The sequence below is a fragment of the Zonotrichia albicollis genome, chromosome 10 (assembly GCF_047830755.1).
Source record: "Zonotrichia albicollis isolate bZonAlb1 chromosome 10, bZonAlb1.hap1, whole genome shotgun sequence".
NCBI classification, from domain to species: domain Eukaryota; kingdom Metazoa; phylum Chordata; class Aves; order Passeriformes; family Passerellidae; genus Zonotrichia; species Zonotrichia albicollis.
The window spans coordinates 22,328,903-22,345,108 of record NC_133828.1 but is presented as its reverse complement, the minus strand read 5'-3'; the positions used below and the strand labels follow the sequence as shown (position 1 = coordinate 22,345,108).

General features: G+C 37.5%; 1 protein-coding gene across 6 annotated transcripts in view; it reads right to left on the bottom strand.

The window, feature by feature from the left end:
- Window positions 1-16,206, bottom strand: part of RAPH1 (Ras association (RalGDS/AF-6) and pleckstrin homology domains 1) — a 144,958-nt gene that overhangs the window by 30,382 nt on the left and 98,370 nt on the right. For 5 of the 6 annotated variants that reach the window (XM_074548323.1, XM_074548319.1, XM_074548321.1 and 2 more), the window contains exons 3-5: window positions 15,662-15,767; window positions 14,336-14,847; window positions 2,913-2,987 (exon numbers count right to left, since the gene is read on the bottom strand). In XM_074548323.1, the coding sequence (XP_074404424.1) occupies window positions 2,913-2,987; window positions 14,336-14,847; window positions 15,662-15,767 (693 nt within the window). The remainder of the gene's footprint in view (window positions 1-2,912; window positions 2,988-14,335; window positions 14,848-15,661; window positions 15,768-16,206) is intronic. The other variant, XM_074548324.1, reaches the window with a different exon arrangement.

The window sequence follows — 16,206 nt, the reverse complement described above, 5'->3', positions numbered from 1 at the left end:
ATATTCTCTTCTAGTAGCAATATGCAACATTGTCCAATTGTAACAAATTCCTCACTTAACAGGACCACTCTGGGACTACTGTCACACTTGTATTTTAAAGCTTTCAGCTAAGATTACTTTTGGTTATGGAAAACATTGCACCTGATTTAAGGAATACTTGGCAACATACTTATGTATAGAATCTGTTAATCCAAAATATTCAAACTTATTGGGAACCAAAATGGAAAATACATATGTCTGCAGTGCAATGGTCTTAAATTAATGATTTTCTTTGCATTTAAGTTTTGAATAATTTTAGCCTACATTGAAATACCAGAAAGAATAACACAAAAAATATAAAGCTAAGATTTCTGCAATATCATGACAAACACTGTTTCCTCCCCCAGTTTCCAACTAAATATGCAGTTTTGCTCTGATATTCCATCTGTGTTTTAATAATAAAGACGTGCAAGATGCATTCAATGTCAGAGCTGACCTTGCTCAAAAAATTTTTTGCCTCGCATTTCTAGGTTGAGGTTTTATTTTACCTTTTTTTAAGTGTTTTTAACTAATCTCTTTTACAGAGATAACAAATGGAATGGAAACAAAATGGGAGGGGAGCATCACTTAACAAAGGTACTTAGAAAAGCCAGTAATTAAATGGTAAGAGGTAAGTAACTATGTCCACATTTTATTTAAGTCAGCAAGGTAGATACACAACCTACAAAATGCATAAAATTAAGAAATTTCTTCTCTGTTTAGTATTTGCTTTTTTTCTCTGAATTTTTTCTTTGGTTGCAGATAAGAAGATAATAAATACACACGTAGCACTGACTTCTGAAGGACTAAGATCAGGTATCTACTGTTTATTTTCCCAGCTACAGTCTAGCCTTGGGTAGAAAAGCAATCATGTTTTGCAAGGAATCTCCTCCTTGCAGAGCTTGTACTGAATCAGAGGTTCCTGCTACCAGAGAACACCATATTAACATCTCCATTTGCACCAATCACCCAAAACTTCAAGACAGTGTGTGTGCATGGCTGTGATGCAGAAGGGATCTAGTCCACGGCCAGAATTTTTAGAATTAGTTATATTAGCAGAGGACAAAAATGGTTCTAGTTTCAATATAAGATGCAGACACACCAGAGAAGGGGAAGAAACAGAAACAGGTGAAGACAGTAAGAAACAGGTGACACACCAGGGACACCAGCACAGACCTGCGATATGATCCTACAGTCAAATGATCTAACACCTTGGTACAAGGAAATGCCCCATTTCCTGGGATTGCTTCACTCATAGAGAGCCTTATCCAATGTTACAACAAGCTGAAGAGATCTAAGCAGTAACGTGGACTTCCATTTCATCATTTTGCTAAAGGTATTTCTGCTTGCAGGAGGTCAGAAGAGAACAGTAAGTGCCATGCCAGCCTGTGTGCTCAGGAGTCAGAAGAGGAAGGCACAGCTGTACCGAAACAGTCACAAGCTCACCAACATTAGCCTCAGGAAATCAGAAGGCTCACCAAAAGCACCTGAATCAAAGAGCTGTGAAGCCTAATTAAGCCAACACAAGGATTTATAAATTCATTTAACTGTGGAGTGTACTAGAATACCTGAGAGGAGCTACTCCATGGTCATATGACACAAAGGGATAATTTACTGTACTTTTAAAAATTAACTTCCTCTATGGTAACTAACACTCATCCCACATATAAACAACCAGAAGGGAGGATCTGCAGACACATGGAGATGAAAGAAAATTGTGGTTTCTTTGTGCCACAGCTGTTGTTAATCTATTTGCAATCAAGCCAATTGCTGTTTTGGTGGCTGTTTGCTTTGTTGGGCAGTGCAGGGGAGCCAAGAGCTATTGGGGTCAAGGCAGAGGTATGGACTTAAAACTTAAGCAAAACAATCACAAGAGCAGAAGATTACTTGCTTTTGGCTGTTTGTACTCCTCTGGAAGACAGCCTGAAAATGTGTTGTCAAGATACATGCCGAGCATCTTGAGAAGAATATTTAGATATTTTTAAAAAAGCAGTAAAGCAGTACTAAATTTTATTGCTAAATACAGACTACTTATGCCCAGTGAACATCATCCTCATTGTTTTGAGATCACCAAATTGAATTTGTTACTTCAGGCTTCCCTGAGGTCTCTCCAGTAGAATGTCTGTGAATTAAAAAATACCCACACAGATATGCTTTTGAAGTATGTATTAGCATCAGCACCATCTGACACCACAGCTACATGAAACTGTTAGCCCTTCATCCTAGCCTGTGTTTTCACCAGACTCCTATAGCTTGCTCCATCCCTTGTCCTCTAGTTTCAGAAGGAAACACATATAAAAGATGTAATTTTTAGCAAATTGAATGACAATTTGTGATCACTTGGTACATTAGTGACCTCCTTGCTGTGAAGAAGATTAATTTATCATCAAGATTTGTACATATCTGGCTCATTAGACCGCTGTCTTACTACAATATTCTCCCCATATTATATTCAGTCAACATTCAAAATGTTAAAAAAATATCCCATTACTTACTAGTTCATCTTCAATACAGCAAGAGAACTTATTTTAAGGCTACTAATGGCTTTTTAAACTACTAAACACTCCCACGTTTTTAGTAGGATCTTTTCTTTTTTGAAAACTAGTGAATGGCAATAGGAACAAAAGAACTTTGAGCTCAGTACATTTCCTTTTCAACTAAGGCATTTTACCTGCTAATGTGGCTATTAAGTATTTAAGAACTTGAACACTTTGATAAATCTGCAGAAACATACAACACAATTCAATCTTTTAAAAGCACCTGGATAATCAGGAAAATCATGTAAGTAAATGCAGAAGTTCCTGGAAAGGGCAGGAGTGGAGAAGCATAGCACACACCAAAAGCATTCTTTCTACACAGAAACAGTCACATGCAGTAGAAAGAAGCATCATCACCTTGGTCAGCAAATGAGAAGGCTTTCCTGCAATGTTTCTCAGAAGAAGGGAGGTTTCCCTGTCCAAATAGGAGTGCTTGTGCAGAAAGAAAGAGAAAGAACATAAGTCAAAGGAAGTCAGTATAGTAATTTTATGGCTTCTTGATTACAGAAGATAAAGCAGAGTTTAAAAGAAAAAACCCTACATCATCACTTTTTTCCCCTCCCATAAAAACATGAACATTCCCAAATACTGAGCCTGAATCACTGATGTAAAATCATTTGTGCTTTTACACAAGCCACTAATAAAACACACTATTTTAATCTTCTTCTGTACAAAATGTCACACAACAGAATTAAGAGAACTTTTGCTTACCTGCCACTGGTGTCCTTTCTGCAAGAGAAAACTTATTTGTAAAGACATTTAGAACTCTAAAAGCAAGAAAACACACTCTTACAATGCTTTTCAAAATCCTGTCCAGTCTTCTAAAATGAAACATTCCACTTTCACTACACAAACATAGAGCCACTATAAATTGGTCATCTGGGAGACATCCTAGTTTTATGCTTCCTATGTGGGTTGCTGTCTCATTCTTAAAGAAGAAAGATATTTTCACAACAATAAACCAACCTAACTTAAAATTCACGCCCTTTTTTTTTAAATGACTTAAGTCTCTCTTCTCTTGTATAGTCCAAATTATAAAATCACAAATCTCCGTGCTTCCCTTGGGAAGATAAATTAGCAGAAAATATATTTTCATCTGTTTTCAAAATGGGAAGCAAACTCAGAAAAGGGGAAGCAGCAAGTAGAGAAAATTCAGAAATCAGGTAATGACAGATCCCAGGAATTATCTTCTCCAGCACCTGCTACAGGCAACAAAACCATCATCATGCAGCGATTTGCAGAACCACACAGTCCAGTCTGCTAAGGAAATCAGACTAGTACTGTGGCACTTAACAAGAGCATTTAAACAAATTAAAAGAGCATGAAGTAAACCTGCGTACCACCACCATCCTGCAAGTTTTGTCTCATGTGGTTACAATTGTCTCAGCCCTATTTGTTTCAACACTATACAGAACAAGGCATGACAACTATCCATGCCTACTATACTCTTGTTTAGTAATTAGCAATACAGAATCTCACCTCTTCTTCAGTGCCACAATAAGGTATAGTATAAAAAAAAATGAAGAGCCCACGTCCAAAACTTCCTGCAAAGCAATGTCAAATACTTTGGAGAATACAATTCCTGCAGGGAGAGTTTACTTATGTGACTGCCACATGCTGGGATGAGCAATTAGGATCTCAAGGAGGCTTTAGAAGTTGCACCTCAGGGAAGACTCTACACAGCATCTGAAATTAAACCCAGGCTCCAGCCAAAGCTCCACCTGGGTGTTTAGCTACTAATATAGACACAGGTTATGTTACAGAGTAAATTATTTTTCTGCTTGCATATTAAGCACTGTCTGTATTTATATCATATGTTTTAGACACACAGCAGTGCTGCCCAGCTCAAACTACACTGAGGGTTTGTAATACCTGGTATAATTATTCACAGTCATGCTGAATTGTATTCTTTCTTACACAGAGGCTCTAACTTCCCACAGAGTCAGTTTAGGATGGTCTCCTTACAATGTACTGCTACACAACTTGCAGAATAAAATGGGCTGCCTCAGTCCAAACCCCAAAAGTATACATAAAAACCCAGTGACAAGTTCAAGGAAATTTTTTAAGAGTTTCTTCATAGAGTTCTTGTCAGTCATCATGCACTGATTAATAATGGATCACTTTCTTGGTGAATGGAGCACTGCAGTAGACGGAATACGACAATGTACACTTGCAGCCTCCTCTTAAAAAGAGTTTGGTAACTTCTGTCTTAGCCTGTAAGCCAACAATAGTGTCAATAAATACAGGATATTGAATCTCTCCTTAAAGGAAATACTATTTGCTGGAGAATATTTCTCCAACAGGGAAGGTCAAGGTAGGCCAATTAACCTTCTTAGTCATCTTGGCTGCTGCTATCTTGTATTTAACAACATTATCTCCACCAAGGAAATTCCACCCAAAAATGGGAATGTCATATCCTTCTTACCACACAACAGCCACTTGACACTTTGATAATGATATTTTACGGGAATAGGGGTTGGCCAGTAAAATGTGGAACACCACTGTGATGACAACTGCCTATGTGAATTGGAGCTGCAGATCTCACATGCCTAGAAACAGGAAGGCAACAGCTCTTTTCCAGACATTTTTTGTGCAGGGCTTCTTCCTACCCTATAACAAATTCTGCAGTACTGCACATACCCAAAAGTTAGAATGAGCAGAAGCAGCAAAGCAACAGGAAAGACCAAGTTCTAGAAATTATAGCCCAGCTAAACAGTAACTACACACAAAACACAAAAATGTTTAAATGTTTGGCGTGCACAAACTAGTAGATAAATTAAATTTCATTTTAGAACAATGTGTTACTTTCACAATCCAATTTTAAAGCATTTAGTCTATTTCAAAGAAAGACTTCAGCTCAAACATCAAGCTTTGAGGCAAACAGATGTTGCTCCTAGAATATTCCATTGTTTGGGGGAAGATAAATATTTTATTATTTTGTTCTAGATGGTACAATCACAATGGTTCACACAGAGGATCCAGACAGCCCACTCTTCCTCTCTATGTAAGGACTTGAAATATGTATTAAACCCCTGACAATATAAACGCCTGATCTTGACAAACAAATTAACCTACTTGTCTGCCCCAGGTACTTCACTAGACTAAAAAGAACAGCAATCAAATCCAGGAAAACCAAAACATTAATTACTCCTAGGGAGACATTTCTAGTCTTCCACCATGAAAAGCATCTGTTCTTCCACCTGCTTCTGCCACAACAATGAGAACTCAAGCTCTAACAACAAAGTTGTCTCTCCCCCAGTGCCTCACCTAATATTCACCTAGGATATAAAACCAATTCCAATTCCATAAACTAAACTATCACTGGATTATAGAGCATATTAGATTTGTTTTTTACAGAAAAGAGCTGACGGCTGGATTTTGAGAAACGCCTTTAAGAAGAGGTGATGAGCTGAGCTGCCTAGCTAAGATCTGAAGCATGAATGCCATGTAGCCCATCTTGCCATGGCAGGAGCCCACTGGTTCTCAAGTAAGATGCTGTATATGCATGGCCTCCTTTCTTCAATTCCACTTGCATATTTTTGCAAAATCTGAACACTGATCTATTTTCTTGTAATGTTTGATGATCACTTAGTACAGAAAAGTGTTTTTAGAGTTTTAAGTGTTTTATCAATTTAGAAAGATTAAGTTTCATCACTAAGAGGCTGAGTTGCATCTAATTCCTCTGATTTTAAGGTAAGGGCTGAGAAAACAGGCATCCAGAATTTAAAAACAGTACAATACAGTCTCAAAGGCGTCACATACGTTATTTATACTGACAGTTTAAAAATAATGATCACCAACTGGGGTGGGAATTATAAGAAAGATGACCTAGTGATCTTCTGAAGTATTTTATCTTCCTGTTCACATGCCTTAAACATGTTAAATAGAAAACTTCCTTTCTTGTTAAACACTATCTTACATTCAAAGACATAATTCACTCAAAGTTTGTACAGCAGAATAACTTATCTTAGTACCAAAAAAAGGGCAGTAAGAGCACACTGAGGACTTGTGCATGTAATTATCTTGCTACATTTCTTGCAAAACTCTATGTTTAATAAATACATGTGTTTTATTAAACCAGCTGGTGGCACTCTTGTGCCACTATTTTGGATTTAATATCACAGTTGAGAAACATTACAAAATCCTTTTTAAAATGCATTCTCTGACCCTAAAAAAACAAACTAAAAACCAGGGAAACTGAAGTACACAGTGTTCAATTGAAAGCTATATGCTTGCAAAACTTTGTTGAAATGATTACTATAGCTTCCATTTCAACTACATCCCTACACTGAATTCTACAGAGTCCAGCTTCAAGAATTAGAATCCACTGTTTCCAAAAGAGAACTCAAGAATTAAAGATTTAAAATTATTTTTGTAATTTTGATCCAAGGATGGAGAAGGAGCACTGAAAATGTTTTCCCAGTCTCTTTATGATTATGTATTCATCTGGAACTTACTCATATGGACACAATATGATAAGCATCTAGCTAAACATATCTGTTTTCTGCTCTCCTTTGCAAAGGGGGTTGTTTAACCTAGCAAAAAAGAGGCTCAGGGGACACCTTATCACTCTCTACAACCACCTAAAAGGAGGTGTGGACAGGTGGGTGACAGTCTCTTCTTGCAAGGAACAAGAGATAAGACAAGATAAAAGGCCTCAAGTTGCACCAGAGCTGGTTTAGATTAGGTATTAGGAAAAAATTGTTGCAAAAGGGGTTACAGTTTATTCTTATTAAAACCTCAGAGCAGGAAAATAAGCACTGAGAAACTAAAGCAGCAGCAAGATAATTCAGGAAAACAACAAATTCTTTCCTCCTGTTAAGAGTTTAATGTTCCACAACTGGTGGCTGTCTTCTTAATTTTTGTCATCTGTCCTAAATTTCTTCTTTGGCATTCTGAAACAATGACAAACAAGTAATCTGTTTCTAACTTCCTACAGCTTTAGTATTTCAGATCTCTAATCCAATCAAACGTTGCAGAAAAAGATGGTGTATCCACAAGGAAACTGACTGTTTTAAAAGCTCCATAATTAACCATGGCTAGTAGAGTGATATCTTTACTGCAAACTGCAATCAATGCATACAACTCCCCTGCAGCACACTTTCAGCAAAGTTTGGTAACATCATAAAGCAAGACTTCTGATTTCTCAATCCGAGTCTAGTGGGTATTTCCAAGAGTGTGCTGCCTAGATTTATTTCGTCATTCATCTATGGTATTTTTCCTCTTGCAGACAAATCTGGAAAGGGAAAGAACCTCTGAACAACCACTTTCTTGGCTTTTCTGTATTAATGGTACAATTTTGTCCTCAAAAAACATTTCATAAACACAAGTATTTTTCTGAAGTGGTATGGAATAGGCCTAAAAACAAAGAGATTAATTTTTAAGTAAGCTTATTTACACAGCATTTAGTATAGCAGAATGAGTCATTCAGTTGCTTGTCCACAGAAGACTCCAACCTCACAGAAAAATCCCAAACAAACAGTGTATTTAGGTGCATTCAGAGCCAATGCCTTTGGTGTTCACATTTACACTAACAAAGTACACCCTAACTGTAATTTCTGAGTGAACACCAGCCTTGCCAGCCAGTGGGGTCAAAGAAGACTCAAGCATACATTACACTGTCTATTTTCCTGTTCCTTCCCAGGAGAGAATTTTAAAGCTTTTTCATCAGTGTGAGGCAAAGCTGATTGAAGAGAAACTATTCTTACATGTTTTGTGGTTTCTGCTACACTTAAGTTAGTTATTTCCTATGTGGAAAAGTTAAAAGATAAATTTTGGGTCCATAGCTATAAAATAAGTCAGATACACTGAGTGGAGAATCAAGATTTACCAGTGCAAGGATAGTATTTAAATTCTTGTTTCCCTTTCATGTATTTTAAATCTATCTACCCCAATTTTTGAAACCTACCATTCCATGATGTGCAGTAAACAAAACTTTTAGAATGCCTCCTTTGGATCTCAACTGAAAATGCTTTAAAAAAATTAAAATTATCCCTTCCCATAATTTGCTTTGCAGATTCCATAAGTATAATATGAAAAAACGTTTATGTGCTGGTTTGCAGGCATTGGGAAGAGTGTATTAGCAATCCTTGAGTTCTAGTGCAATATATGGTGATTATGCATAGCCAAGCACATTTGATTATTTACTTCAAATACATAAATATTGTTTATATTTTATAAAATCATATGTTTATCTCAGAGAATGCTTTGAAAGCTTCCAAAAATCTGGCAAATGAGGAGTCATTTTACATGTATTTCAAAAACATTTGAAAAATGGATGGTTCACACTTCTTATGCCAACAAAACTGGAAGCCAAAGTAATGTTTCAGGATGACAGATAAGCACAATTTTCCCTTGCTTTTGACTTATAAAAGAACACTTTGTGACTAATAATTGGAAAAAAAAGAAAGAGGAAGAAATGGTCTAATTGTGTTTCAAATTAAGTCTTTCCATTGACTATTTTCAGCTTAGGAAAAGCGGAACTGGAAAAGCTCCAGAACAGACTTTGTTTCTAAACTAAGGACATAACACAACTGGCAGAAAATGAATTTTTTTTTAAGTCTTTAGAAGAAATACAAACCAAACCTCTGCCATGCCTTGTTTGTTGCTTATCTGTGACTACTCTCACAAGTTGGAGTCTAACATCCTTCACATCTGCTAGCCACACAACACGTGGGCCATAAGGAAAAGTACTCAAACTTCAAGCTCCCAAAATACAAAAGCAATAATGCTCTATTCCTGCAAGAGCTAAAACAGACCATAACTCTTCTTTCCACCACCTACAAATAACAGATGAGATTCAGCAGTCCAACTCTATTTTAAGACATCGATGCCTAACAAAGACCATGTATATCATCAGTTTATTTGTCTGCATACATTAATAGTTAACTGCCTTTTCATACATAAAACAGGACCCTCAATAATTTTAAATGGGTAGCAAAGCTTCTGTGTTACATTGCTGCACAGGCAAATGAAATGCTAGCATGTCCATGTAAGAACTATAACAAAATTGCTATGAAACACAGACTTTATTATTCCCTTATGTCCATTTCAACTTTTTCATTTTATCCCACAGGATCTTTTAGCCAGTACAGATTTATTTATGTGTGCTGAGTTTACATGACAATTGCTACTAACTGTGATACCTCTAAAGCTCCCTTTTTTACCCTGTAAGAAATATTAATGTTTACTCTACACTGCCTTTTCTGTCAAGTGAAGCAAAACCATGTGGCTTTATTGCACTGGTCATTCTCTCCTTCTCATAACTTTTACCTCTCATACATCAAGTATAAATCTACAATGAGTTTAAGTAAAAGCTAAAAAAATAAAATGCAATTAAATCATGTAGTGTTACCAGCTAAATTTTGCATTATCTTTGTATGAGCAGAATCTCTCAGCTGTGCAAACTGGGTTACAGACATAAAGAGGGGTGGGGGTGATGCTGAACTGTGCCAGACCAGATGGCAGACTTCAAACTTATCTGCAACCTCTTCACCGAGTGTGTGCAGGACAGTAACAATGACTGCCCATGAATGGAGCCTTTCACTCTCCAGACACACACAGCTACATAAGCATCATCAACACAGTTCTCTATTCTCTCCCCTCTGCTTTCCTCTCCTTCTATTCCAGCACAGCTCACTGAAAACAGAGACAACTTCTTGCTGGCAGAGAGACCAAAGGAAGAAGAAAAAGATAATATGGGTGGAGGCAACAAGTTAGTCACAGAGACATCATTTCCCCTACCTTCAACTGATGCATGCTATTACTTCACTAATTTAGTCTACATACAAGTAAAGTAACCCCCCACAGAAGCAACATTTTAAGGTGCATGCCACTCATTACACAAGTAAAAGCAAAGAAAACAAAATGCAATATACCAATTTCAGAAAGAATACTGTTCAAGCAAGGATCTGTGAAGTCATTGTGTCAAAGACAAACTTCAATTCAGCAAAAAATTATGGAGTTAGAGTGGGGTGGAAACAATTTTTTGTTCAACAATACTTAAGGGGAGACTGAAGACAAGAATGAAGTGCAGTCAGAAAACACTTAGTACCACCAAGATAGGGTCTTAAGACTACAAAGTGATAGTCTTTGAAAACACCAACACTCACAATGTCTAAAGAGACAGTGCTAAGAAAGGAAAGGAGGAAAGGAAGAAAATAAACCATGATGACAACTAATAAACCCACCACTTTAGACAACCGAGGGAACTCCAGTCAACTCCCCTGAAAGCGATCTAAAGACAAATTCAGAATGAGTACAAGGATGGTCCTGGCCAATATGACCACTGAGAGTTATCATCTGTCATCATGCTGATATATCTGCATATAGGAGATATATCTGCCCCGGAGCTGCCTAGAGCGCAGGCTGCTAGGAGGAAGAGGAAGACAAGACACTAAGATGTCTGTCCAAATACTCAGGTAAGAAGTTCTGAATAATCAATTACCACCACCAAGTGAGTTCCTGCTCTCCCTTCCAGCCTCCAGTCCCTGGCTATACCCCTCCCTCATGTGCATCACTCCTCTGAGCCTCTGCAGTTCACCTAAATAACACAGAGTGAGATGCAGAATAGAAGCACAAAGTTTTGGGGTACTAATCACCAGTCAAGTGCCACAGCTGGGACAAGGGAGGAGATGAGAGTGTAAGGAAAGAACTGTGAGGAAGGAAGGATGAGAGGAAAGTGAAGTAATATCCTCCCATTTCTGGTGGCCGTGGAATTGCAGCCTTTTCCTATAATATTGGTCCCTGTTACCAGCCACAGTATATTAGACTACACACACCTTCAGTGGGCCAGTACATGACTGCTCTTCTACAGGATTTTCCTGCACTGCCAAGTCAGAGAGCTCTTAAATTACACAGCAGAAGTATATTTTAAGATAGAATACTGAAGTTTAATAAGTGCAAAGCCTAATTTCTTTTTTCAAACAAGCATTTCTTCCCACCAGAACTGTCTTCCATTTTACTTAGAGCATAACATGAAGTAGCAACAGAAAGCATGACTTTTTAAAGTACCTATACTGCCTGGAGAAGACAAAGTATCGGTCAAAAGGGCAGAGCTGCCAAGACACTGACCTCTTTCAGAAGAGCCACAGCAGTAAAGAAAAATTTTAAAGGTCAGCTCACCTACAGGCAGTCTCAAGGAAGACAGGCAAAAGAAAAGAGCTAACTTGAAGCACTACATCAGAATAACAAACCTCAAAACAGATCTGCTGTGACCATGAATAAATTGCCTCTCCCACTTTCTGCATAAAAACTGTTGAGTTTTTCCCTATATGGACATTAGGACTTCAAAGGCTATTTTCTCAAAGGGATGTTTTCTATTAGAAACAGCACCATTGAGTAAACTGTGGGGGTGGGAGAGTACAAATCAGCCCTACTAGTAAAAGGTGTTTTGGTTCACAACCTAGCCAAGAGGATTAAAAAACCCTTAAACTAGTTTTTTAGGCACTAAATGAATGACATAGGAAATAAACAGCTTTGCTGATACCCAATGATTCTTCCAAAGAATCCATTTAAAAGCTAAATTAATTTTAAAAATGCCACCACTAAATCTGTCACAAATGCAAAAAAAAAGTGATTTCCCTTTCCTTGTTCACCAGTGATGAGAAAAGAAACTTCTCTGTAAGAAGTTCCATCCCATCATATAACAACCTAAATACTGGACAGGTGAATATCAATTCTGTAAACCTAGGGACAGTTTCTCAGAATTGAATACCTTCCTCAGGCTACTGAAATGAAAAAGAATGGAGCCAAAGCAAACAGCATGGTCAATGAGTACAGAGGTTTCTGCTCTCGAGAGGAGAGCACAATCTGGATCTCAAATTACTGACACTTTCTGGTTACCTCCTTTTCAAAGGAATCAATCATTCTTATCAACTTATCTGGGCAGAGAAACAAGTCACATTCTTATATGAGAAGCAATCACTGCGTTTGTACAAAGGCAGCCCTCACATGTCTTTGAGAAAAGCTTTTGGGGATGATTTTGAGCCTTGCACTCAGTGGCCAAGCAGTCAGAAAGCAACTGAGACAGCAACTGCAACACTTGCAGCAATACAGATTAGCTTCCTGTGAAGACAAAGCAACTTCTTGACCTCTATCCCTTGATTCACCAATATCAAGGTAATTTAGGGCAGAAGGTGGTTTGTTGATGACTCATGGCACAAAGGATTGAAAAAACTTGGGAGACAAGAAGGGCAATTCTACTGATGCCTCAAGCATATAACCCCCAAAGTAAAAGAGAATTTAGAGGGAGACCTGCAAGATCAACTGCAGAAAACATCTTGCATTAAAAAATCAAAAAACGCAATATTCATGCTTCTCTTATGCTATGCAAGCTAGAGCAACTGATTGATAAAAGTCATATTTTCAGCCTGAGAAGAGACAAAAATGCAAGATTACCTAACAGACATATAATCATGAGTAACAGCTGGAGATGCAAAAAAAACCCCCAAAACAAAACAAACAAACAACAACAAAAAACAAAACAAAACAAAACAAAAAAAAAACAAAAAAACAAAAAAACCAAAAAAACCTCCACCCAAAACCAACAACTCAAATATAAGCCTTATCATGCCATAAAAAGAAAATGATTCTCAAACAAACAACAATATAATCAATGACTGTCATAGGCTGGGATTGAACACTCAGGCCAACAGCAATAATGCAAAGGTTTGCACTTTAACTTTCCAAAGAGCAAAGGGCATATTTCTATCTGTTTTTCTTCACTCAGTAGGAAATCTCCAATAAAAGCATACTGAACGCTAACTTTTTACATGAAAAGAAAGTTGACTTAAACTGTCATTAATTCCTCACTATTTAAAATGAAGATTTAAATCAAAGTGTGACCTCAATGAGTTGATCATAAGACTGACAAGCCTGCATCGTTCACTTTACATCAGATGAACTTCTGTTGCAGATGTGTAGAAACATGCTTTCAGTACGGCCCATTCAGATTAGTTTTAATTATTGATTAGAATAAACTCAGTTTGTTCCAGTTTTCTCTCATGAAAGAGAACATGCATATTAGTACAACTGACATCTTAACAGGTCAAATTTCTGTTTCAGAGAGTATTTCTACGAGAGAACTTCGAAGTTTAAGTTCTCAAAACTGACTGGAACATTTTCCACATTTTCAAGTCACCAGCACTTGCAATGTTCACCGAACTGGCTGTTCTTACTGAAGTTTCCTCTCTAATTAATCAATATCAAAGCATCAAAATCCCAAATTAATATCTGCTAATGCTGTATAGCAACCCAGTTATTTTCTGCATTGTGTATTGCTTCAAAGAGCTCCTCCTGTCATACATTAAACAAGAGTATTAAACAGCAAATTACTGTTACAGTGTAGCGCCAGATAGACACCTGTAGATTGCTCCATGTGTTTCAGGTATTAACTGTACTGTAAGAAGAATAGAATTTTGTCAATTGTGCTTTCTTTTTTCCACAGCTGTGCACTCCTCAGATTTAAATTAAAGGCAATATGTGATATTTACTTGGAATAAAAATATGAACTACAAAAACATTAAAATGTATGATTGGCTTGAGAGGAGGAAGAGATGGGGAAAGCTCCTAAAAATCCCAAAACCTAGACGCATTCTTTTTAAGAAGTTTCCTTGCAGACAGAACCAAAACCAGAGAAAGAAGTAACTACAACATGGGCAGTTCAACCAACCCCACTGCACTGCAAATGTTTAGCTATGAGTGTCAGCATGGGGAATGAAGTGTAAGTTTGAAGAGAAAGACCCAAACCAAACAAAAATGTTGAATTAGTGCCATCCTACCTCGGTGATTGGTTGCCCTTGTGATGTCAAGTCCAGCTCCTGAGGTCTTGTCACCTTATCGATATCCAGGGAGTCCATGCTGGAAGCTGCTGAGGTCACGCTGGAACGGGAGGAGTTACTGATGGAGCGCACCTCAGCATCGCTCACTGTGCCAGCAGATGCTGTCCTCCTGTGCTGGGCAGTCACCACTGGCTTGGTGTCTTCTGCAACGGACTGCTGGGCTGCTTCGTCCATGCTCAAAGAGGCCTTCTCTAACTGTGCAGTGATGTCATCCAGAGACACGTTGGCATGTGATGGTTTAGTCACCTTAGCAGAGGACAATCCTTTCACGCTGCTGTGCTTAGTGGAAGGTCGACTAGCAGGTGGTTTCTGAGTTTTGGGCTCCGTGGCAAGGCGTTTCACTGCAGCATTGTTTGCTGAATGAGAGCCAATGCTGCTGAGCTCCTGCTCTATGGAACAGAGATCAGCCATGAGGGCATCCAGATCCACAGTCTCCCCCTGATTCAGGGCTTCTGCAACAAACAAGGGTAGTCAGTATGTGCAGAGTTATTTCATTTGCAATGTCTCACTTTGTGTTATCAAATCTAATAGCTAAGAGAGCAAAGGAAGCAGCATTTTCTTTTCCCATCTGTAGTGCAAAATATCTGGGCACTGCTGAAACAAAATTCATTTGCACTACCCTTGACCACTGCAACTTTCATACTATTTAGGTTAAACTCATTTGTCAGCAAAAGAAGTCTATGAATGTTCAGATTACATCTGAAAAGTTTAAACTGCTTTCCTGTGAATGGAATGTAAAAATGCACTTGTGTAATATCATGCCTCACTTTTCGAAAAACTGTAGATGTTTTGCTAAGCATTTTTTGCTAAAGTATTGCAACAGCTTTAAAAAAACAAAATCAAACCAAAAATACTACATACATACTCAAACCTTTAAATCAAGGTTTCCTTCTGTTTATCCTGAAAGCATTCTGTAGCTATATTCCTGCATTCTGTTCCGTAAAGCAAGATGCTCTTTCTTCCTGGTTAACAGATACACATTAAGTCATTCTTTCATGAGATCAGATCCCCGAACAAGTTTTTTATACAAGTACTATGCTAAAGTTCTCAAATACTAAGTGTTGTAAAAGATAATGCTTTAGGAGACTCAAATACTTGGAAAAAAAGGACACCAAAAAGCAATGCCTTCAGCAAACATGTTCTCACCTCAGCTATAAGTGTATTTAAATGTTCTTATATTTTACAATATTTTAATTTATAGTTGGAATAGCTTTTTTCTTAAAGTAGTATTTTTTTAAACTATATGCGGTAAATAATTCAACAAACCATTCAAATTGTACATGGAGAAGCGATAGGAAAAGTTGGCAAGATTGGTCTCCTGGCGGAGAGGTGACCTCTTCACTGGTGCCACAGGCTTGTCTGCATCCAAACTCTGAAAAAGATCAAAAAAAGGGCAAATATAATTTGACAAAGATTTGCTTGTCCAGTTCCTTAAGATGAATGAGAATTAATTTTCTCTAAGAGAAAATTTTCAGAAGTTCTGGTATATATAAAAGCACCCCTGTTTTTCAGGCTTTAGACTGAAAACAAACATCATCATATTACAGAGATTTAACTTCAGATATGCAGTAAAAAAAACTTGTTAAACACATTCTGCTTTTTTTCAGAATCAAAAGGATAGAAGCATTTTCCAAATGCTTTTTTGAATGGTGTTAGACACTAGCTCATTTTAAAACAGACAGCTGACTTAGCTGTAAACTACCCCTCTGCATGAAACTGCATAACATTCAAACTGGGATAAGAGTCTGAAATACTGTCTAAAATATCCATCATTAGCTCATGAGCATAACCATGGCATAAGCGCTTAAAAA